Source organism: Python bivittatus, unplaced genomic scaffold (genome assembly GCF_059951505.1).
Source record: "Python bivittatus isolate LINGU-HERP-01145 unplaced genomic scaffold, Pbiv_v1 ctg000020_np1212, whole genome shotgun sequence".
Classification (NCBI taxonomy): domain Eukaryota; kingdom Metazoa; phylum Chordata; class Lepidosauria; order Squamata; family Pythonidae; genus Python; species Python bivittatus.
The window spans coordinates 91,543,096-91,568,791 of NW_028277030.1; the positions used below are offsets into that span (position 1 = coordinate 91,543,096).

General features: G+C 35.1%; 1 protein-coding gene across 1 annotated transcript in view; it reads left to right on the plus strand.

Annotated features, from left to right (window-relative positions):
• Positions 1-25,696, plus strand: part of FMN2 (formin 2) — a 175,343-nt gene that overhangs the window by 66,865 nt on the left and 82,782 nt on the right. Inside the window, exons 6-7 of the mRNA XM_088143933.1 lie at positions 490-634; positions 19,881-19,968. Of these exons, the coding sequence (XP_088000059.1) occupies positions 490-634; positions 19,881-19,968 (233 nt within the window). The remainder of the gene's footprint in view (positions 1-489; positions 635-19,880; positions 19,969-25,696) is intronic.

The following is a 25,696-nucleotide window of genomic DNA, read 5'->3' on the forward strand; positions in this document are numbered from 1 at the left end:
TAATCTGTGTGCTGTGCACTAATTGCTGCTGCTTATTGGAAATTATGGAACGTCTTCTCAATAGTTCTCATTATCAAACAATGCCTTGTGTAAAGTTTATGCTATATTTTCTGAAAGCGTTTTCTTTTTGTTCCTCTCCTTAATTATCTTTTTGGCTTACTATTCCACATGATGTTATTTTTCTCAACTATTGTAATAATCATGGTAAGCAACCTTTGCTATGAATCTGACAATACATAAATTATAGCATGCATATCTATTTCTCACTATAAATTTAGAACCCACTGAAAAGTACCATTTCTGTGTTGTGCAGGAAATTGGCAGCATATTCCTTTTATGAATCAGAAATGTTCAATATTTTTGTAGTCCATTTCCAATTGGAAAAAGTGAATGTTAATGATGAAACTGATAATTCATCTATCTTCATTCCACCATTTTGTGACTATTTAGTCTGATGTTGTCCTACATAGGTCTTTTGCTTAACTTTAGAGATTCTAGTGCTTCACTTGTGTGGGAAAAAATTGAAGAACCTTCAATAGATTATCATGAATTTGAAGAACTGTTTTCTAAAACAGCTGTTAAAGAGAGGAAGAAACCTATTTCGGACACCATCACCAAGACCAAGAATAAACAAGTGAGTACTAACTTGCACTTTTCTTTAGTGGGCATTAGAAAACTTTGGCTAAGTCTATGGGACTTAGCAAGCAGGGAGCAGGAGATCTGTGAGTACCTCATGGCTGGTCCAAGTTGCAGTCTGAAGGGACAAGGAGATACAGTACATTCAGTGGAAACAAATGGTTATGAACTGGGCCATATTGAATATGTTTGTTTTGTTAGAAATAGGGAATAAATGCTAAACTTAAAAATAAGATAATACAGATCAGAACAGAGAGAAGATGAGATGAATGTGCAGGCTGCTAGATGTGCAGGCTGCTAGCAAAAGAGAGGCAAGGAATGGAGTGGAGAGGGAGATGAACCTCTTGTACTTTGGGTCTTGGCTCTGATCAGGTTTGAGGTACTGGTGGATATGCCATATTGAGAGTTTATTGAGGCTTCTCATAATATGGGCAATTGAATAAATCTTGGAAACTAATCATGATTTCACTGTTTTTTTCCTTCTTTTTAATTGTTGAAAAATATTTATAAAATATTTATAATTTACTTGATTTTGGTTTTAACTCTTAGTTTGAATGCCAAACATGTAGAAAGGTGTATGAATCTATAAATATTTGCTACTCAGGCTTATCACTTAATATATTTAGTCTTATTCAGGATTTAGTAACTAGAACATAAGGTGATCATGTGTAGACAGCTAAGAATTCTCCATAGTATTTACTATTGTTGGACAATTGTTGGCTGCAAACATTTTACATGTAAAATTGATATAATTACAGTTAGCAGAGAAATATAATGTAATACTATAGCAATAGATGAAAGACTTGAAGAACTAAGGATCTGAGGCCAGATCCTCCTGGAGAAAATCTATGAGATCATTAAGAATGAACGCCAACTGGATGGCACATAATTAGTCATTAATCATAGCACTAAGTAATTATGTTGATAGATTGCTCAAACAATTATATTTTTCTTTTGAATTACTATTTTTCTTTTAATTTTATTCTCTCTATTCAGACCTAAAATATCTTGTGACTGGTAGTGACTTTTCAAGGGATCAGGCATATTACCAGTCTTCTACCTAAGATTCTTTTAACTGACTTGAGCCCGTTCATAGATAATTTGCATCTAAATGTTAGAAAAGCAGCAAAGTTTATCTTTAGTATTGAGTTACCATTTTACCTTGTAATAATATATAGGGCAAAGTAGCAAAAAGTTACAGTGTGTGGCTTTATCAAGGTGGTAAGCACTTCACCAAATGAATATACATGAAATTCATTTATTTTGGGGATTGTGATATTGGTATTTTTCTAGGAAATCCAAATTATAAAGTTGCTTATTTACATTTGAGCAGTGAAGATATATTTCGATGTAGAACAGCTGAAAGTAGGAATCAGAATGTAATATTTCAAAACAGAATGTAGTATTTCTGCTTTTAAAAATAGAATTAAATAAGAATTCCAACTAGTACGAGCATCTACACTTCCATTAAGTACACATTGTTAGAACAGCTGCTCAGCTTTCAAATATATCTGTTTGTGCAGAACTCAATTTTGCTTTCCAGAGTTTCTTAAATGCACAGTATTAAATAACTTATTAGTTAAGGAAGATCCAAAATGCTGCAGTTTTTGCCATTTCATTTATGATAGGGACACTGTATATTCAAATAAATGGATCTGTCTACTCTGTGACATTTTAAGTTTTATTTAACATATCATGAAATTTAGAAACACAAACTTCTGCAAACAATAAAATGATGGCTACTGAGTTGTGTTTTGCAAACAGTGATTAAATAGGCAGGCAGTAGTTGTGGTTAAACATTAGGGGTTGCGGTTTCAACGTCTGGCAGGATTTGTTTTCTTTTGCAGTAGTAAGCACTTTATTATATTATTTTAAAGTATATTTTTAAAACTTGGAGCTGAATACCCCGAAAGGTCTCTAAAAGGACATGCTTTCTACAAAACAAGTTTATTGAAAATGTAATAGAGTTCTGCTAAAAATATGAATGTATGTGGAAATATGTGCTGATGTAAAGAAAATTTGATGTAATTAATCAAATGCTATTTATTTCTTTTTATTTCATTTTAAAAATTTGTATGGCTACCCATCTTATACATCACAACTCTGGGTGACTCACAAACTGTGATAAAACCCAACACAACAGTAAAACCAATATACCCCCCCCCCCCCAAAAAAAAACCTAATCCCAGCACACCAACCAACACTCCCCAACCAATCCACAATATTGCAAATGCTGGGCTCCAGCTTCACCTGATCTCAATGCCTGAGAGAAAAGCCAGCTCTTCAAGGTCTTCTGGGAGGCTAGGAGAGTGGGGGCTCATTGGATCCCAGGGGAGAGGATATTCCACAGATCAGGGGCCCCTACAGAAAAGACATGCTGCCTAGATCCTGCTAGGTGGCAACATGTAAGGGAAGAGACTTGGAGTGCTCCTCCCCTATCCAACCTGGTGGAGGAGGCAGATATCCTCAGGGAGAGGTCCTGTGCCATGCAGGGCTTTAAGGTGATAACAAGCACCTTGAATTGCACCCAGAAAGAAACTGAGAGCCATGGCAGTTCACGCAGCAATAGTGCAATATGGGCAAACCTGCACTTGCTGATGTGCTGCTGCATTCTGGACCAGTAGTAATTTCCAGATGGTCTTTACAAGCAGCCCTGTGTACAGTGCACTGCAGTAATCCAACCAGGAAGTGGCATAAGGCAGAAATGACTGTGAGCAAGGCCTTCTAGGCCAGTATTGGGCACAACTGGCACACAAGACAAATCTGTGCAAATGGCCATGGTTGCCACCTGCTCCTCAAGCAGCAGCCACAGGTCCAGGAGGAACCCCAAATGATGCACCAACTCTGGGAAAGTGCCACCCAGTTGAGAGTCAAAGATGACACGTCGCCAGCTCCAGAGGGGCCCAATACCCAAAGACCCTCTGTCTTGCCACTCCAGTTCCTCCCCATCCATGCCTTCACAGCCTTCAGGTCCTGGGGCAACATTTAAAGACAGCAGATTATTTTGTTCTCCTTGCTTTCTTTTTATAACCTTACCACCTGATGTCTTTCCGTACAGAACTATAACTGTTTGGAATTAATCTTGGAATATCTTTGTGTAACAGTGCATAAGCTTGAATCCCAAGCAGTGCTCTTGCAAACAAGTGTTCCTTCATACTGAAAATATCGATTAAAATGCTGTAAAACTGCACCTGAATTTATCTTAAACTGTGAAGGATGCAGTTATGAATTATTGTTATTGTTATTACTATTACTATTCAGTTTTAGGGAAGCATGGGTCTCAGTAGCTGTACTATTTTCCAGTGTATTTGAAAATTTAATTCAAAGTTTGAGCGATTTTATTTTTAATGCTGCAAAGATCTTATGACCAGGATAGTAATTCATGTTATATGGTTTAGCCACTCCAGAAAGTCTAGGTTTTTTTAACAAATAAAAGCTTAATAAATTAGATATTTAATATTTTGGATGAAATGAAAATGTAGATATGTTCATATGCTAAGTATCATTTTAACTTGTTGGAAAAGATTTGTGTTGCATACCATTATTTTGCCATAAAAATCGGCACAAGCGTTCAGTAATCTAAATTGTGAACTTAAAATAATTATGCAATTATGCAAGATGTGTTCTTTTGCTTGAATTGGATTCAAGCAAATGGCATAAAATATTGTATATAACCAGACATTCTGATTGTAAATCGTTCTTCATGGATTTCATCTTATAAGAGCTCACCCAATGATGGTTTAATCAACAAACCATGGTCAATCAAGAGTCATATATGATATATCGATACAGCCACTGGCTCTGATCAGGTCAAATAGCCTATTCAGATGATCAGGACTTTTGATAATTGAAAAGGACACAATATTTCTGCTGACAACAAACACACAAGATTCTGCAGTACCATAGGACATTTTTTGTGCAATGATAGTGAGGAAATGGAATGCAGCTACAAAGTGGGTGATGGCCTTTCTGTTTTTACTTTGGCCAATTGATAGAAGTCAGTAGATTCAGAATTATATGGCATTTCTCTATCTTGTGACATAAAATTACAGAGTCTGTATGATTGCTGAAGATCTAGTAATACTAGATTTATTTACCTCCAGTTAGAATGCATAGATGGAGAAGATTCAGTAGCTGCTGTAGACTAAACAAAAGGTATCTAGTCTATCAAAAAGCTTCTGTCTAACATTTCTCATTAAATTGATACAAAATCATAAATAGTTGTGGCTTGTATTATTTCAGTGAATTCCAGAACAGGATTATTTTAAGGTGATCAGTTTTGAAGTATAGAAGAAGGATGGGAGAAATGCAGAGAACTGAAGGAGAAGACTGCTTTACTGGCATGACTTGATGTTATAACAAATTAAATATAAAAGCATTTTTGGTAAGTTTAAAAAAATGCAAGTAATGTTGAGAATAATATCTGGTAAGCATTATACTGAATAATGCATAGGCATTATATTGAATATCTCCAGGAAAAAAAGATTCCCTGAGCATTTGTGTTGTCAAGAATTCTGTAATTTGATCATCAGTCTAACTCCTGTTATAGTCATGGCAATAATAAAGTTTGTAAAGATTTTCTGCTTACAATCTTTGTAAAGATTATCTTTGGTTAGTGGAGTCCAGATTCTTATGCTCTATCATGAGCAACCTGGTTAAATAGTGAAGGACCAGAGGAAATATATAATGAGAGGGACTTTTGTAAGTTTAGTCATCTTTAACATTTCTACAGTATATCACATTTATGGATATTGATGCTGTATAAATGATCAAGATACTGGCTTGTTCTATTCTAAAAAAAATGAGACAAGGAAACACGTCTAACAGAAACAGTACTGAAAAAGTGATGAAATGGGTCACTGCTTTTTGGACAGGCTTCCCCAGCCATAATTCACTGTGATGGTACCATGTTGACAAGGCCGATCCACTACATTTTAGATATTCCCCGAATGTTTAGGAAAATATGTATGGGAAAGAGGTGACCTGTTAGGATGTTGTTTAGGATTTTTAGATGTCAAAACTAAAACTCCAAACTCCTACCGAGTTGTAGCTGATGAATGTGGAACATCATGGTAGCCTTTCCCAAGAATTCAGCATGATATAAACAGGGGCTACTATTTTGTAGCCAAAAAGGACATTACAGTGGTATTGCTGGATTTCGACCTGTCACTATTACATGCACTTAAAGATGAACTATTGCTCACAGCTCTTGCGTCAATAAAATAAATACTGTCTGCTGGAGAATATGCATGGATGTCTGCCCAGTTATCTTAGCTATGGATGTGGTGAAAAGTCCTCATATATACACAGAATAGTCTTCAAGTCATAGATGGTCATTGGTAGTCCTTTAGCATGATGGATTCTGGGCCTATGGAAAGCAGTTCATCCTGAGAAACACAGCTGCACTGAGCTTTGTGCGTATAGAGGTAATGCCATGCCTAATAAGAAAGGACAGTAATTCATGATAGCGGAGGAAAGGAGCGTTTAAATACTGCCACGTGTTAATGGAGGCATCACAACAGGAATCAGATTTTATATTCAGAGGAAGGCAGTAACGCCCATCCTTTTCCCCTCTGTGTGCATTAGTGCTCTGGCATCATGCCCTTATTTTTATGTGGCATTATTGCAAATGCAATACCATAGTTTGGGTGAGGCTTTTAAAAATGTCTCTTCAGAACCCCTTCTGTCACCGAGTTGTGGCTAGTTCCATAACTAATAATCAGCTATGTTTAGTTTTAAAAAATGACATTCTATACAAGAAATTTGGTTTAAAAACAGAATTTAAAAACATTTCTTCACTTGCCTTGGGCACTTTTTAAAACCGAGGATTCTCTGATTGTTTCTAATTAGTGAAATGTTTAAATCTGTCTTGCTCTGTCTCTTGTTGTAGAACATGATGCTTATTTTTACTTATTACTGTATATGTGAATCTAAACAATCTGAGAAATTTTTCATCCAGTGTCATACAAAGAAGCATTAACAAGAACCGTTCTATATTAATAAGGGATTAGTTCTTTAAAACAACACATGTAATGTATTTGTTTCATCCAGCCAGTTGAAATACTCCAATTTTAATGACAAGAACACAGTGAAAGGTTGCTTACAATTTGAAGACCTTTCTTTAAAAAAATAACACATCATTCAATGGATGGTGGGTATGGTGAGATGGAAGGAAAAGAAAAGAAAAAAGAAAAGAAAAGAAAAGAAATTTATGTTGGGAAGGGCCTCTATCACTTTTATTAACAGTCCCACTTTAGAACAGAGAGTGGGTATTCATAGATATAGGAGTTAGATACAGTATCAGATAAGACGTAGAAAAATATTTGTTATCATATAAGGGATTGTTGTGACATCATTAATTTAATTGCAAAGAATGGTAATATGTTCTTTGCTGCTGGGAAAAAATAATAAAAGTCAACCCAAAAATGCTGCTTAATATTTGGGAGTTGTTTTACTCTGCACTGTCGAAACATTTGGTGGCAGGTAGAAGGACAGGGCCAAAATACTGTTTCCAACTAAAGGATCATTAACCAGGTGGTATCAACATTCTGCCAGAAAAAATAATGGCATATTTATAATGCCTCTGTTTTCATACTATGCTCAGGTTCATAGTTTTAGGCACTTACCTTTTTTCCCTTTATATATTTACTTTACATCAGCTTGTTTTGCATTGTTTTAAAGCCATGAAGGTGCTTGTTCTTTTGTTAAAGATGTTGTGGAAGGGAGGGAAGGGGCAAAATGTCTTAGAATCCATAGTTAACAACTGTTCAGAAATGAGAGTCCCGAGGCTCTCTTCACTTGCTGAGGATCAAGGTGTAGCCAGGCGTGACCATGCCTCCATCACTTCAGCCAGACCAATTGGAGTCCAACTCCAAGCAAATCCGAGCAACTTTGTCCACGAGATGCCTAGTATTCTTTTAATTCAAATGACAGAAAACACATATCAGCAATCCATTGCTGCAACTGAAGAATTATTACATAATGATTGTGTTAATTGTTGTTGGTCGGTTTTTCTTGGCTGCTACAGTATATATGTTATTTGTAATTTTGTTATATGATTTTTATTTTGTTTTTTAAGTATTGTTAGCCACCCAGAATCATGGGTTTGAGAGGGGTGGCCATACAAATTGAATAAACAAACAATTCCTTTGGCCATTCCCGTGCACATAAACTTGATTGGTTCTAATGACTGGATAGACAGCCGTATACAGCCTTAACATATAATAATCAGTTTAAGTTCATATTAGAATTCCTTTTGAATTCTGTCTAACATAGAGCAGTGCTAGGAGAAGTCCAGGGTATATGAGTTAATGTTCCAACTCTTAAGATGTCAAAATTTCAGCAAAGTCATATAACAAATTTCAAGTAGATACCACAGAGCAGATGAACTTTAAAATTCCATATTCCGACAATGACTGCAGCTAAAATGAATAGTCTATCATAGGCTTAATATTGTATATCTTTTTTATCAAACTGTAATTGTAAAATGCTCAGACAGCTTTGACTATTGGGTGATTTAAAAATTTTAATAAAATAAATGGAACTGCAAAATATTAAATTAAATCCACCTTTTCAAACAAGCAGTTGTAATCTATGCAATGAATTTAATGGTACATAAATTTTCTTAAAATAACATGAATGGGTAAAAATGGAAGAACTGTTAAAATATACATCAAATCCAAAGTTTTATTATTCTTAATCAGATTTATTTTACCATAGTTGCTGAAAGAAGTTCTAGATTTTGTCTAAATCTTTTTTGTGTGTGTCAAAACTGATGATAAAATCTAATTCACCACTTATAAAAACTTTATGCCATAATAAATATGCAAATCATAACCTAAAATCTGAATCTGTAAAACTTGTCAGAATTTTAACAGAGTCAATGATACCAAGTCTGATTTATTCAATAATACAGGGTTTCCAAACTCTTATATTAATGAAATAAAATTAGGATTTTTATTTTTATTTTTTGCCTATCTACAAAACACAATGTATCTTCTACAAACAGCAGAATCTTATATTCTGCCTTACCTATTATAATACCTTAAATTTTCAAAATTTCTAATGACAGAGACTAAATATTTTAAAACTAAATTTACAAAGGAGAAAGAGAATATCCTTAGTGTGTTCAAAAAGATAGCTTTGAAAAAATGAGAAGCCATCATTAATGAAACATGATCTATGTGTGGAATAGAACATCTCTATCCAAAGTAACACTTTGAGGAAAATCATATTAACTCAAAACCCACTTCACAAACCTCCAAGGAACTATATCAACATTTTTCTCAGCATCCAAAGAAATAATGGTTGCTGTGGTCTGTCTTTTTTGAGTTAAAGCCATGACAGCCTTATATAAACCTTGGTTAAGAATGTTTTAGAGAAAAATTTCAGCACATACTGCCAACAAAATATTTTTTCTATCATTCCATTGTAAATCTGTCAGGGCTGGGAAATTTCCCTAATTCTGTAGATTTAATTAAATCACTCTTTATTCAAGCAAAAGAGAGAAAGTGAGGACAGAATCATTGTTCTGTGTTAGCTATTGGAAACTAGCATTTTGTAGAAATAAATACAGTAATTGTCGTTAAGGCTTGATGAGAAATACATGTCATATGTATCAGAGACAACATTGCTAAAATTGTTTCTTGCTTAATTTTCTTTTTCCCAGAATTTTTGTTTGGCACAGTGTAATAAAAAATATTTTTTGGAAGCATACAGCTTGTGGAGTTCAAATTTTGTAGAAACCATAGATCTGGATCAGGAGATAAAGATTTCTCCTCTAAGGACATAAATTTAACTAATTGTTGCTCCTTTTGGAAGAAGCATAAGCAGTAATCCAACTTTGAATATTCTTTTTTTCAGACACTGATGTAATTGAAACCCTGTTAATATGAAAAAAAAAAAAATTCCCAGGTGCTTAATAAATTATTTGTCATTTAACAAAGATAAATTCAGAAATAATTTAAATTTAGATGGTGTATCTAAATAGTTAGTAATAAATAGTTAGATATAAGTATCACAGGAACATGGTCAGAAATAGTCATGGAATTTGTATTACTTTCACTTTAGATACTAAAGAATGAGACACCAGGAAATAATTTAGATGAAAACACCAATTCTTTTACTAAATAATTTCTATTCATGTTGAGAGGGATTAAAAGAATGCCAGATATTTACTAAAGTAAATTTGCACATACAATTTTATAAAATATGATAAATCTAAGAGTATAATTAAGTAATGGGGTACCACATTTTGCCAGCAATTACTTTTAATTAGTTATCAATTCAGTCTTTTTTTTAGCCCTTGCCTTTCCTTGAAGGGTGGCTTCTAGCATGTATACACGTGTGTGTATGCGTGCGTGTGTAAATTGCACTCATTTATTGCATTAGGGATCTCTCAAATTGGTTTCATCTGGAATTGGCTATTCTGAGTTAACAACATGGAGAAGTGTGTGCATAACATTTTTAATTTTGTGTTTATAATTTTTTTCTATTCCTTGTGGGTGGTATTTCAGGGTAAATACAGGATAAATGCAGTAATAAGTAACTTTTCTCATCTGATTCTTCAACAATAATTTTGGAAAATCCAATTAAAAATTACTACACCCTTTGCACATATAGAATTACCACTTATATTCACTACTTTACCCCAGCTTTATCCATTAGAAGATGAGGTGTCTCCTGTTTTAAAAAAAAGTTTGCATTCCTGTTTTTTAAGTTTAGATAACAATTGCCTACTTTAAAGAGACCCTGATATGCTACACGGAAAATGTTTCTTTATGAATTACAAATGTTTCTTTGCCATTTCAATCATACAACTCGAAGCTGTTTGTAGTATAACCTACACAACATATCATCTGTTACAACAAATACAAATTTATCAAAATTATTAAGCATATCCAACCAATGCTGATAAATACTGTCAATGTAGATTACCCTAATTATAACATCAGAATAAAATCATAACCTCAAGCAGCCAAATTCATCTCAGTAAAGAATACAAGTAGACACATTATCTGTGATCTTGTTCTCCACATTTTTATTTGTGATTGATAATTACAGACTAGATCTCAATATATATACATGGAATTTTGTGCATGTGTAAAGTACATTTTTCAAAGTTAAAGTTACCTTGTCTCTGCAATGACCCTGTATTTGCTCCTCTTTTTACTTCCTTGGTTGCAGCAGATTTCATTGGTCAACCTCATTTCGAGGCTGCCTTTGGCTTCTTTGGGTCAGCTGGCCTTCCTCAGATCCGCATGCATGGTTAGCGATAGAAGGAGTTGCTCTGCTTGCCCATGTAGCTCAGTCAGGTTTCTTCTGTCCAAGCAGCTCTTCTTCAGTCTCAGAGGAGGAGCTTCTTCATGACATTAGTGGACACCAGCACTATTTTGCAGACTTCTCATGGCTTGGCCAAGACCCTCTGAGCAGAGCGGGCACAGCACTAACATTTGGTAGCTCCTTATCTTTTAAATGCAGGTTGGAGACAGAAAATATGCCCATTTCATTTGTTCACAGAAAAGTCTAAGATTAGATACATAGATTGTTGTTGCTGCAAACAATCAATGCCACCTTAGCCTGAATGTAGGGTTTTGCAGTATGAGAAAGGAAACTGCCTCATAAGGTTAATGTCCCTATGCTGGAAAAACGGCATGCAATGAAGATACCCAGATTTAGCCTATTAATGTATCAGCTAGGTAATGCTTTGTCTTTGCACAAACTTTTAAAAATTGTATTATGTCAACTAATTTTAAAAACCTGCAAATACATACAGTTAGGTAATATTAATAGTGTGTGGATAGGTGAGCTACATGGTTGTCTATAGACTTATTCACTAGGGACTAAGGATGTTGGTAGCTGAAGTCCACATGTACTGAAGATGCCACAGTTAAGGTGAGGCTACCCCAGAAGTAAGAGAGGTGAAGGAGTAACAGATTGGCTGGATTTACACATCATGCTAAATCAGAATGCTTAACCATGCTTTGTTGAACAAACCACAGTAGCCTAATCCACATATAACAGTAAACCACAATGGTTGAATTCGCATCTCCTGTTAAGCCAAAGCAAATGCACCTCATTATGATTAACATTGTACTAATGCAGAACATTGCTATTAAATTTTGGGAATATCATTTTAGGAAAAAAGTACTACGTGTCTTAGAAATGCAGATCTTAGAAGCCTGAACGCAGGCATTTTCATTTGTCATTTTGTACGTTACTGTTGAAATGAAAACTTTTGATTCATTTTATAAAAAGTGCCAGCTAATAATTTGGTTAGTTAAAATGAATAACAATTCTGAGACACTATCAATTAATATCGACATTTAAATCTCTTCCAGGAAGAATTGATTTCAGAACAAATTCTGTAGGAAGTTGCTATTATTTTGGAGTAAAAGGATGCACTCTTTCCTTTTCTCCAAGCGTTTAATTATCTAACATCTGCATTGCATTATGTCTCCTTAAGTATTTGACCCCTTTTGCTTGTGTTATCTGTGCGGGAACAAATTTGGCATGTCGTTTGTTTACTGATCAACAATAAGGACCACTCAACAGTTAGAAACTTGGTCATAGAAGTTAGGGTACTGATAATATCTCGGGCTTCCTTTATATTTTTAAAAGTTGTTTTTAAAACATTGTTCCAAATTGTAAACCTAAAAAAGGAGATCTGTATTGTGTCTGAGATGGTTTGATCTTGTAGCAATTTGATTAGCAAACTTTTGTAGTTGTTCAGTTCAATGGCGTCTCCCGTCTGTAGCCTGTAGGCTTGTGTGGCCGCAGTTAATGGGTTTATTTTATTTCTAATTGTGGGAACAGCTTTAGGCCTTTATGCTAATATTCATATTTTGAGAATTAGCCATGTATTGTTGCAGCCACCGTGCTGGAGGAAAAATGATACCGTAGTACTCATTCGACATGTTTTTAATTTCAGGAAACATTTAACGTTATATTTGCTGGTGACAAAAGCAATTACTATTCTACAAAGAAGGTTTTTTTTAATTAATTACCTTTATGGAACTTTTTTTACAAATGAGAACTAAACATATAGCTTAGTTTGCATAGTTTCATAAATCATACTTTGCTATCCACATATTCTCTATGTATCCTATAAACAAAACATTTGTTTTAAGAAATACTTTGTTGCCTTCTCTATGGTTCTTCAAAGAATTTGAGAATTTTATCTTAACCCTATTGAATGATTATAGTATATCACTTCTTAAGGTACATAGGAAGCTGTTTTATGCCATATCAGATTTTTTGGTCAGTCTAGCCTGGTATTGTCTACTCTGATATTTGTCATCCTGAATAGAGCTTTTCCATCACCTGTTACCTGATTCACTTAAATGGGGATGCTAGAAAGTGAATGTGGGATCTTCTGCATTAAACAGTGTAGTTGTTGCAGAACTGCACATGGAAGCAGTCCATGCCTGCCTGAGCAATAATGAGGAATACTGAGAATTGTAGAGGGCTGCAACTATCTCACCCCTAAGATGTAATCCCCCCCCCCCGCCCCGTCTTTATGTTTTTATCTGTGGTGTAATTTTTTACTCCTTTCTCTTTGGTGATTGTTCATTTTTATTTTAGGTCTGTAGTAAAAAAAAACAAAAAACAAAGATGTAATAGTAAATATATAATTGACTAATTTGGGCTGTTTTATCTGGTTTCTTTAGACTGAATGGTCACCAGCCTCGAACTTTATTGAATTATCACAATGTATCACTTCTGTAGGTGTCATTTGTATGGTTTTGACAAATCACCTACTTGACCTTACTGTTTGCTTTCCCATTATTCCTGCTTTTTCTTCATTGCAAGAAAATAGAGTTGGTCGGACCTATTGAGGCCATCAAGTCCAACTACTTGCTCTGGGCAAGAATCCAGATTAAATCATCTCAGACAGATAGCTGTCTAGCTGGTGTTTAAACAAATCCAGCTACGGGAAGCCCAGTGGAATCAGTTCCACTGTGGACTGTTCTTACTATTCAGAAGCTTTTTAACCTCTAATCACAAACTGTTCCCTACAACTTAAATCCATTATTCTGTGTCATGCACTACAGGTGATAGACAGTAGATCTTAACTTTCTTTGGTGTGACATCATCTCAACTATTTGAAGAATGCTATGATAGCTTTTCTCAGTCATCTTTTCTCAAAGCTAAACTTACCCAGCACTTTTAGACTCTCTTCACAGGACTTAATTTCTAGTCCTCTGCTCATCCTCAGTCCTCTTCTCTGAAAAGTTCCAGGTTTTTTTTAATCCTTTTTAAAGTCTGGTGCCCAAAAATGAATACAATATTTGGGGCACATCAGCCCTAACAATTTCACTTTTCAGTATATTGTGTAGGATGTGGGTCAACTCTCACCAGAATCCTAATTTTGAATACAGTTGTGTGATTATATCTATTTCTCTACCATCATATTTCTGGTTGAAAGAGTTTTGAATTCAAACACTAACTATTCTGGAATGGACAACCTCTCTTACTCACTGTGAGTGTCTAATGTGAACATTTTGTTTTAATCGACTCCAGACACAATATAGTACTTACTCATTTAACATAGCAACTAATTTTTTAATGAAAAAAAATGCATTGCTACACTCCTGCTTACTAGCCATTTTGGTACCCATTTACTCATGGTTGGCAGCCCCCTTTAAATTTAAGAAATGTCATGTCTGGAACTGATTTTCCTATCATGAGTTATCTCTTTTGTACTGGTGAGCATCTTTCAACTCCAGAGCTTTAGGCAATGTATTATTGTCGTTATATATTTATAATTTGTTATCTAATGTCAGTTCACAAAAAATGCTTATTAAACTACCAGAATTCAAATTTAGTTTTCTTTTTAAAATTCATGATTTCTTTCCAAGTTCTTAATCTTATCTGTTCATAATTATCTACTTATTTTTCCTTTGAAAGCATCTGTACATTTGTCTGTCTGTTTTTACAAATGGCCCAGTGTAATTATTAAACTGCACTTGGAAATATGCTACTTCCAACAAATAAAATAAATGTAAAACACTTCTTGTAAAAATAAATTCTTCATCTTTCTGAAAATATTTCAATTATTTTTTTTAATTAAAGTTCAGAAGATAGTGTTCTTGATAGAGATCTAAACCTTAGTAAATGTGCTCCCAAACATGTTTATCAGGATGAAAGCCAGGGAACAGGGGATGATGTTAGGCCAATTCATCTCAGATTTTACTTATTTACAGCAGTCTTTTCCACCTGTCCTTCCGTAAGGCATTGAAGACCTAGCTGTTTCCCCAGGCATTTGGGTTAGAGGGATAGAAGAGCTCTGTTGTTAACAATATGTTTTTTCAGTGCCTGGGGATATTGTTTATCCATGGGTACCAGGAGTTATACGTGGTGGGGTTTTCTGTGTTTTATTCCTTGTAATCTACTCAGAATCACTTGTGTGAGATGGCTGGGCATATTAATTAATTAATTAATTAATTAATTAATTAATTTTTCATCCTAGTATAATGGGCAGAAGAAATAATCTTGAGTAACAGGAGGAAGAGCCACTATCAAGATAACTGCGAGATAAAAGAAATCTGAGTCCAGGGCAGAAATGTAATTTGAGAAAGCATCTCAGACAAGACCCTCCCCTTGTTCTCACAAAGATAAAGGGAGGGAGGGGGAGGCGCATTCAGACTTGCAATATTCTGTTACTATAGCTTTACAATAAGAGTGGTACTGGCCTACATGTTATTGATTTCCTAGTCTGGTCTATCTTGAGGGGCTGACACCTACTAACTGATACAACGTTAAGCACAGTGGCCTTAATTCCCCTCCTGAACATTCCTGCTACCATATAAAGCTTTATCTCTGGCCTCAGAATTCAGATGAGAAATGAAGCTAAATAATAAAAGATTCATAGGGAAAGAATAGACAAAGGAAGTGTTATCAATCCATTTATCGCTTATACTCCCCTGCAAATTTCATTGATCCCTTTACTGATACACTGAAGCAAGCATGAAGTTACAGAGTCTTTCATCTCATAATCTGCAGTCCAGTACTTAGTTGTATGGGCTGCATTGGATCCTGTTGTGAGCTGCCCATGAGAATCAGGTGGCATACAAGTTTAAATTATTATTGTTGGTCCCATAGTCAGCCAGATGTTTAGACTGGATTTGGCATTTTTATCTACCTATCGACTCCTTCCCAAGGACCTGGGATAGACGGATGTTGTTTGATGGTGTTAGAGCTATCATTTGTATTTTCTGATTTTCTCCAGTTCTTTCTCTTCTATTCAGTTGTCTCCAGGTATTGCAATGTCCACTATACAGATTTATTTTTTTTTTTGTCTGTCTTATCAACAATTGTTAAATCTGGGGTGTTATGTGGCAGGTGCTTGTCTGTTTGAATTCTAAAGTCCCAGAACACTTTAGCGTCTTCATTTTCTATTACTTTGCCTGTTTTGTGGTCCCATCAGTTCTTGCTTGTAGGTAAATGGTATTTCTTAAGATATTCCAATGCACCATATTGCTACTTTGTCATGCCGTTGTCTGTAGTCAGACTGTGAGATCTTGCAGCAGCTAACTAGGTGGTCCATTGTTTCTTCAGCTTCTCTGCAGAGGCCGCATTTGCTGCCTGTTGCTGTCTTCTTGATTCTGGCTTTATATGCATTTGTTCTTAAGGCTTGGTCTTGTGTAGCCAGAATTAGCCTCTCTGTCTCTTTCTGCGACTTTCCTGCTCCTAGCCATTGCCAGGTCTTGTTGTTATCTGCTTTGCCTGCTAGTGGTGTGTGTGTGTGTGTACTGGCCATATCTTGGCTGTATATTCAGATAGTGTTGAGCAGTGATTACATTTCAGATGGTGTTTTTCCATACAGCTTCAGATTGTCCATGTAAAGGAGGTGAGATAACCTGGCAGATATTTTTGATGTTTGATAGCCATGGCCCATGTTGTCACCAGTGTTGTTGACAGGTCCTCCTTTCAATTTTGTTTCTGATTTTTTCATAACTATTTAGACAGCCAAGGGAAAACTTTTAGCTTGGTAATACAAACTGGATTGTTGAAAAGATCAACGTATTGATTTATCTTATTATCTTGAATATACTATGCTCCCTGGCCATTGCCATTTTAAGACTGGCTGCTGGGTATATTTTTCTGCATAGAAAGATAAAAGAGCTCCTTACTGCTGGGAACATATTCTGGGAAGATCACATACAGTATATGGACTGAGTATAGCTTAAATCATCAGCCAGCTAACTGCAGTGGGTAAATCCTTGTTTGTTACTCTAGAGCTCTCTTCTTTACTCCATCGTTAAATACGTCAGGTTTAATGATTGTGGGAATAGTGGGGGTCTTTAAACAATGAAGTAACTTAGGGTCTATGCTTTTCAATATTAATTTAAATTATTTTAGTATAAAAGTGTTTGATTCTGCTCTATTCATTATTACAATGATTTCCAAAGAAGCACCTATTCTTTTATTGCAGGCAAAGAAATGTACCCTTGAATTCCAAAAACTGGAATGATTGTTCCACTGTTGTTTCTCCCTTACAGTCCCAGCCTGCTTTGCCTGCTTCTTTGTGTACTGGCCATGTAATACTTTGCCTTGCCATGCCTCTTTTCTATTCATTTGGTCTTTCATTTGGTCTTTCTTGCACACCAGTTTGGTCTAAGTGACTATAAATTACTTAATTTGAGTCAAACTTCAGTCATGTTAAATATTATGTTAATTATAAGAATGCAATTAACTTTCATATTTTAAACAATGCATATAGTAACCATGGAAAATTTCCAGAAGCTTCAGGGATTTAACAAGCTATATGTCATTCTGCCTCCATCATGGTTGAAATGGAAATCCAACTCTAAAACTGCTTCCATTGATACCCAATACAAATAGTTGTACGGTGAGGATTTTTTGTTAAGACAATGGCAGGAGAAAGGATTTAACACTCTCTTCCATAACTGGCAGGACTGCTATGAGGAGGTAGTCCTGAAGATTTTCTTTATATTTGTGTATGTTTTCACATTAATTTCTTTCATGTTTAAGCTTCATAGTATGCAATGGAATTAACTTCTATGATGACATATATAGGAATGTGCTTAAAGGTATGATTAAATGGTCCAGCCATGCACAGGGACCTGTAAAATACAAGGGGAGGGAGAAATAATGTTGAATTATGTGGCCAGAAGGCTGGCAACGATTATATAACCAGAAAATGGAAAACGTCTTACATTAGCCAGGAGGATTAAGGATGGAAATTAAGGCTCAGAACAAATGACTATAGAGATATTTGGATGTATAGGGGATGTATGTGGACCAACTAGCAGATTTTAGGTACTCATTAGAAAACAAGAAGCATAGAATACAAGTCTGAATGGAAAGAAACAGGCTAAGTTAAACACAAGCAAGATAGAATTGCTGTTTATCCATCAAGGTTATCTGTTGACAGCTATTTAAGAATAAGCTGATAGCATAACAATTAATTGGATATAAAGCTGACTCAACTATACTCACTGGGTACTCATCTATAGTTCCTAATCACACTGGAGGGCAGTATTGAGTCGGCTGCCACAAGGCTGAGTCCTGGGTTCTCTTCATATTAATGACGTGGATTAGAAAATAGAAGAGATTATTATCAAATCTGCATGTTGACCCAAAATTGGATGGGATAGCTGATATTTTAGAAGACAGGAATAGATTCTGATAGATTACAGAAATGGACTGCAAACGATTAAATTTAACAAATAAAAGTGTAAAGTCCTTTTGGGACAGAACTAGTATCTAGCTTGGCAATTGTATGTGGCTTCTCAATTGTAGTTGTAAAAAGTTCTTGGAATACCTGATTATTAGATTGAATGTGAATTTGCAGCATGATATGTATGCAAAACAAGAAATGCAATTTTAAACTATTTACAGAACAGTAATTTCCAAATATTAGAAAATAATAGTTCTGCTTTATTCTGCATTAGTCAGACTGTATCTTGGATATTGTGATTAATTTTAGACACCAGACTTTAAGAAAATTTCAGCTGAACTGTAACAGGTTCATGGAATCATAATGAGGATGATCAAGGGACTAGAAACTATTATGAAACATTGAGAGATGAGAAAGGAAGACCAACAAAGTATATGATAGTACTCCTCGACTACTTGAAAGCTGTCTCAAAGAAGAAAATCAAGGCTTGTTTTCTATTCTCCCATAGCACAGGACACAGAATAATGGATCTAAATTACAAGAAGGAAAATTCTGATTGAATGTTAGAAGAAAGATTTCATACAGTAAGAGCCGTTTGATAGTTGAATCAAGTACCCAGAATGGAGATGGATTTTTCTTCATTGGATGTGCTAAAGCAGAGGGTAGATTGCAGTCTGTCAGGGATGTTCTGATTTAGACTTCTGCACTGAACAGGAGGATGGACTCAGTGGTTTCCATGGCTTCTTCCAGCTCTGGAATTCTATTATTCTGTGACAGCTACATATGACATCAGTGTATCAGAGAAAGTTCTTAGATTTTTAAAAAGTTGTTGAAAAAATGGACAGCACAGAATAACACAGGAATACATGTTGCGTGAATGTGGATCAGATTTATGCTGATCAGCATAGTCCTAATTGAATCAAAACTTCCAACAGTCAGTTATGATAGACTGATGAAGCACTTGAATGTGGGTAAAATATTCTTTAAAAATATGTTAACTCGCCTTCCAAATTATTCTTGACTTGTTTATTTATTATGCAGAAAAGGGGAGCTTTACCTGAAATATTGATTGCTATTTCTAATCCCAGTGAGATCAAAGAAATACTGGAAGTATATATGCTTTTAAAAACAGCATATTTTCATCTTGTGTTTTTTTTTAGTCAATCAGAGAGCATCCCTGATATGTATTCGGTTTGTTTGATTTTATAAATATTGCAGGATAAAGTATTATAGGAAAATTATCACAGTTTTAGCTCGCATTTAATCTGGAAACAGTGGTTTAGTTTTGGAAACAAAATCAAGTACATACTGTAATAGATACACTTAGAAATGTCTTTAATATTTTATAAACAAGCTATAATGTGTATGAAAGGTTGAAGCTTAAAACATACATGGTGCTAAAGGGCATGCACGTGTGTTTTCTTCATAACATGAAAAGGTGTCAGATGTATTATTAAACTGAGTCAATAACCATGATTTTACTGTACTGTATTTGTTCAATATAATTTGTGTGTTACCGATTTATGATGGGAATGATGGCAAAAAAACATGTTTGCTAGGTATTATTTGAAAGATAATACCTTTTTCTTTTCCTTGACAGGTTGTCAAGTTGTTAAGCAACAAAAGATCACAAGCAGTTGGTATATTAATGTCCAGCCTTCATTTAGATATGAAAGATATACAGCATGGTAAGTGAGATACCTTTTTTAATTAAACGGCTTCTTATTTTTCTCTTTAAAATAATGCTAGCCTTTTAAAAAAAATTAATGACATCTGTCTGGATAAACAGTATTATTTTATATTCCAATTAAATAGTCAAATCTAGATCTTCAGTTTATCTTTGAACCTTAGCTCTTCATGAATAATTTACTGAGATTTTCTCTGACATGATTCCTTCTAAAATGAATAGTGACTAGACCATGGCACAGTATTTCTTTAGCACAGGGAGTTGTGCCTACTTAAAACAGAGCATTGCTGATTGCAACTTTCAAAAACTAGCATTGGAATTTAAAAGTTTGGTGTCTTTTAATTATAATTATAATTTTCTCATTTAAAATTGAAGTTCCCATTTGCTTTATTTTGCAATACTGTAAAAACATCCTGAAAGCAGGATTTTGAAAGTTTGATATCAATATGCATCTTTGGGGGTGTCTATAATTCCTCCCTCCCCACTGACATTAAAGTTGGCTGTGTAAAAAGGTGAAAAGTGGAGCTATATTTATATTTGGAGTGTTCTTCTTGCCTCCTAAGGCCTTACAATAGATTTAAAGCAGATGGAAGAGAGCTGCATAGTGCTAGCTTACCTATTAAATAAATATGGTTTCAAGTATGTTGCAGACTTCATAAATCATAAAAAACATCCTTCTGGCTTTTCTAACCTACCTCTTTTAATTGTGAATTCTATTTGCTTTTTTTGGTGGAATAAATTCAACACAGTGCAAATGTTGGTGCACCCTGTCAGTCTGTGAGCAACTTTTAATTACAATTTAAGCTTTTCTTAAGTTGTTTTCATGGTTACTAAACTTCCTCAAGTTGAAGCATTTAGGCTGGTAGTCATAGATCGAGGCGCCAGTACTGGCGCCAAGAAGTACTTGGTATTTCTAAAGCTGGCAGATGTAGTTCAGTTAAGTCATAGAGTGAAATCTGAAAACAATGATATGGTCTTTCCTTCAGTCAAATATTCAGCTTGGTTTGAGTTAATAATGAGAACCTTATGAACAAAGGAGTCCGCCTAACATCTGTGTCTGTGGTAAAGCCAACACAAGTTGATTGAAAATTTGCTTGCTTAACATGCAATGCTAACAATAATATGGCATGAATGTCACTCGTTGAAGAGGTTAGGATTAAGTGCAAGTAATTGTTCTTTCCTACAAAATTTCTTGCAGCATTTTTTTGTTTCCTCATTTGGGCTTAGTGCTTAGGTTTTGGTCTTGATGAATGTGCCTATTTAGGGGGAACTGCTTTTTACTTATTGATTTTATTTGTTTGGTTGTTTTTGTTAAATGGTGTGCAGCAGTAATACAAGGCATTTGACAAGGGCTGTTTGCAAGCTGGATTTCTGAACATGGAAAATTATATGGATTGTGGATGAGAAAATCAACCCCAAACAGACCTGCCCACTTTCCTACATATATTTACATGTGTAAATAGCCTTCTATTTTCTGCTTCCCATTTGCTTGAAGCACTTATTCAAGAACATAAAGAAATTAACCTGGCATCTTTATATTGTTATAACTGGAAGATTCCTCCCTTCCCCCAAATTCCAGTGCAGAACTGTTGTTCCTGATCCAAACCAAAGTCTATCTGTAATTGGACATGTAAAGATAAATGAGTGTCCCAATTTTTTTCCTCAAATTAGTTTTAAAACTGGAAGACCCTGAATAATTTTATGCTAGGGGAATAGTATCTAAAGCTTCAACCCTGCAAAGTAGGGCAGGCTCCCAGACCCCTTTGTTATATAGGTATGTTGCCATAACTTGCTCAATGTCAACCCACAAAAAATCCAAGCCAAATGGCTGCACTTGAAAACAGCATCCTTCTCCAAACTTTGCTATTCTTACCTTAAGAACCAGGTAAGTGTGTACACCAAGCAGTCCAGCCAGTGGCTAAGATGGTTCCATCAGGCTAGACAAAAAGACAAAATCAACTCCAATTACAATTAAACAAAATGTAGATGTGGACTTTGCTAACTAAAACTTATTAGTCATTGCTACCTAAACTCATCAGGAAACTTAATTTATTATTGTACTTATAGCCTATTGAAAGCAGTTCATCCAACAGGAGGCGTTCTCAATGTATGGGAATAGGAGGGAAATTCAAACTGGCAAATCAGTGCCTTGGATGACCGAATCAGGGGCCTTCGTGATTCGGTGATTCCTATAATACCTCAGTGGTAAGACCGAATAATAGCAAATTCAGTGGATTTAGGTTGGTTTTAATCTGAGTATGTCCAGATATGTTCTTTCTTGCTTTAGCAAGTGGAAAAGGAAAGTCTGGGATGTCACATAAAAGCTTAGGGGGGGGGGAAATCCCCACTATTTCTCTGCCCCTTGAACAGCTTGTTAGCTAAGACTTCATCAATTTTGAGAAAAGAATGAAAGACTGTAGAGGCAACTCAAAGGTGAGTATGGATAGTGTTTTTAAACTGTTTTGGGGAAACAGCCAGGGTTTCCCTAATAACTTGAAGCTGTTTTCAATCCATTTAATTTCATTGGCCAAATCAGAACAGTAAAATCATAAATGAAGAGGAAATGCTAGCAGATCCCTTTTCAGGCATCACATTGAAGCAACTGGAAAACAAAAATACTAGAAGGTTTTTAGATGAAAGAGAACATACAAGCTTTTACATGGAAAAACACTGAAGGCACATCTACCTTTTCCAATATACTGTATCTCTGTGAAAATAAAATTTCAGTTTATATTCCAGTCAGGACCGTATAGGGTGAATATTATTCCAGATCTTTCATTAACAATGCTTCCCAGACATTAGCAAAATATGCCATCATATGACAGCATATACATCCTATTAAGGTCTATAATTGATGTTTTTTTAAATGTTAGGGAAAATAAAGAGTACTATTAAAACATGTTTTATTACAATCTTCACTTTATTTGATCTGCTTTTTAAAGAATGTCATATGTATTCCTCATTAAAAATATATAATTTGGTGTTCTATGATCTTGAAAAGTTTAAGTAACATGGGTTAGGAAACCTTCAATCACTCAGAATTGGCCCTACAATACCTTTTCTTCTGGGCACAGAAGAAAGCTGCAGAAATCATCTGCAGGAGGGTGCAAGGATCATCTGCAAGGATAAGACGGAGAAGTTTATGCCTTGAAATTTCTGTGAATAAGCCTACTTCCCCATGTAAACTAATCCAACCCATTGCATAAGGATGAGGCTAAAAGTACACATGTCATGTCACTGAAGGAAATGGCTTTGAAATTGGACCATGTTTTCTTAAACAGGCAGTTAAGAGTTTAACAATAGTGAATGCTCAACATCACATTTTCAGCATTTCACGGTGGGATAGGATGAAGTCACTCCCCAAAGATTTTCAGGGATGGGTAGAATTTGAAGAATGCTTAGAGCTTGGCCTTATCTTTCTAATATTTGTTTTATAATTGTTCTATGCCTATATTTAGGCAAACTGAGCCTAATGGGAATATACAGACTCCAAAAAACCAGCAGCAAAATAACCCTGTATCAGATTCCTAAGGAGTCAGTGCTACAGGAACCAAAGCTGCACCTAAATTCCAACATACTCCAACTGAAAACTCCCAGCATTTTCCCAATTCTTAGACCCTCATGTCCATCTGTGAAACTGATTCTACATCTTTTGACCAAGAGGATACCGTTTTCAGAAGTCTGTGGAGAGATGTTTGGGCTATTTGGGTCAGGAGATTTGACTAGATTTCATACTGAAGGAAAGTGGAATATTTGATCATCTCAGACAGAGTTCTGATGCTCTTTGAATACCAGATGGGATCACTCTGTTTTTGGTATGATTATAGGATTTGAAGCATTTCAAGTCTGATTTGCTAGTGTAGCTAGTTCTTCTTCTGGGATCCTTTCTACCTTTAAGTAGAAATACACAATATCTAAATCCTGGTTAGTAACATACATGGATTATGATGATATAGCCTCATCAGATAAACTATTCTATTGCTGAACATTATGGGTTGGTTTATGCAACATGCTAAGACAATGGCTGGATTCTCACAAGATGTTGATTAAATGGGGTATTGTGCCATATTGAAGCTTCATGTAAATAGATTCCTTTGTGTAAGCCATTTGGATTTTTGTTTTGTTTTGTTTTGTTACATTTCCTAATAAAAGAAAATGTTCTTCCCTTGTTCATTACCATTTGAAAAATCAGAACAATATTTTTTAAAAAAAATTCTCTAGTTTTAGTTATTCTTATTGAATCTTATTTATTTCTCATTAGGCTGGTTCACCTGTAACACGAAATCATGGTATTATATATGTAAATAGTGGGCAAGGTATACCATTCTAATTTGGAGAGTTAACAGAAATTTATGTAGTTTCAGGTGTAAATTTGAGATACAGTAGATCCTTCTGAATACTGTAGATAGATGTGAACAAATCAGCTAAGATTTCATTCAAGATTCAAAGCTGGCAAATTTTGATTTGAATTTGAGTTTCAAAAACACCAAGGTTTTATTTGCATTGGTTCAAGAAATGATTTGATAAAGCTTCAGTCACAGGGCATATCGGGGAAGCATCAAAATGCCTGCAGCTGCTTTATTTTTGAGCAAAATAGGACAAAAATAGCAAACATGGTAGATGTTTTAGAAGACTTTAATACTGTTTAGTTTCAGCAGATAGTTTCAAGGATTTTGCTACAACAAGTATTTAAAGCATTTTCCTTGCATCTCCTTTATGGTAGAAATACTATCTAAATAATAAAATAAATAGGTAAAAGGGATGCAGAAAGGAGAGTGCAACAACTTCCAAAATTGTTCAATAAATAGTCTGTAGAGGGCTGTGCACATTTCAAATATGATATGGGAGAAGCATTTCGCACCTTGAGCAAATGCAGCTCCTCTTTGCTACTCATTAAAATAGCTCTCTCCTCCACCACCACCATCACCACCATGTTTTCATGTGGGCCTGAAATCTGCTTTAAGAAGTTGATTCATTTAAGTTAATGCAACTCCTAAAGGAGCCACACTTTTTTCAGGCTCATTGAATCAATGCTGAGAGTCCAATTTCAAATAAAATAATTTTTTCAAACATTATTTTAAAAGTAAGTTCTTGCTAAAGACTGAAAAAAACCAACATCTTCAGGCCACTTACTTTTTTAAGCTAATAGATTCATTGGTACAGCTCATTGTCAATTTTCTGGGATTGAAGCATTACACTCTTCTTCACAGTGAAGAAGGCTGTCAATATAAGGCAAAACAAAGACAAAAATATTTGTTTACTTTGTTTTGATGAAATGGGGAGAATGAAAATGAATGAAAATAGAATTAAAATGCTGAAGAGCTGCAGACAGACTAGTCACATTTCTATATAGAGCTATAGAAAAGGATAGCAGAATACAGAGGGATCCCCCTCTTTCCATGTAAACCTGCCTAACAACATTCTAACAGATTGGTGAGATATAGCCAGTAGAGCAGCACTCCCCTAAATATTCTTTTAGGCAGTATTTCCATGCAATGTGCTCCTATCCACTCTGCTGGCATAATATTATGATTTCAAATGAAATAAAAACTGCAGTTTGAGGGGCACTAAAGCCCTTTCAAGCATTACACAGAAGTATACAACTCACCACATAAGTAGTGATAAATAGCCCCTCCACTCTGTCAGGTTATTCTGGGGATGTCTTCAATGAGGAGCTGATCTCAAGAGATATAGCATGATTGTCTACAGCAAGGAAGCTTTGCATCTAG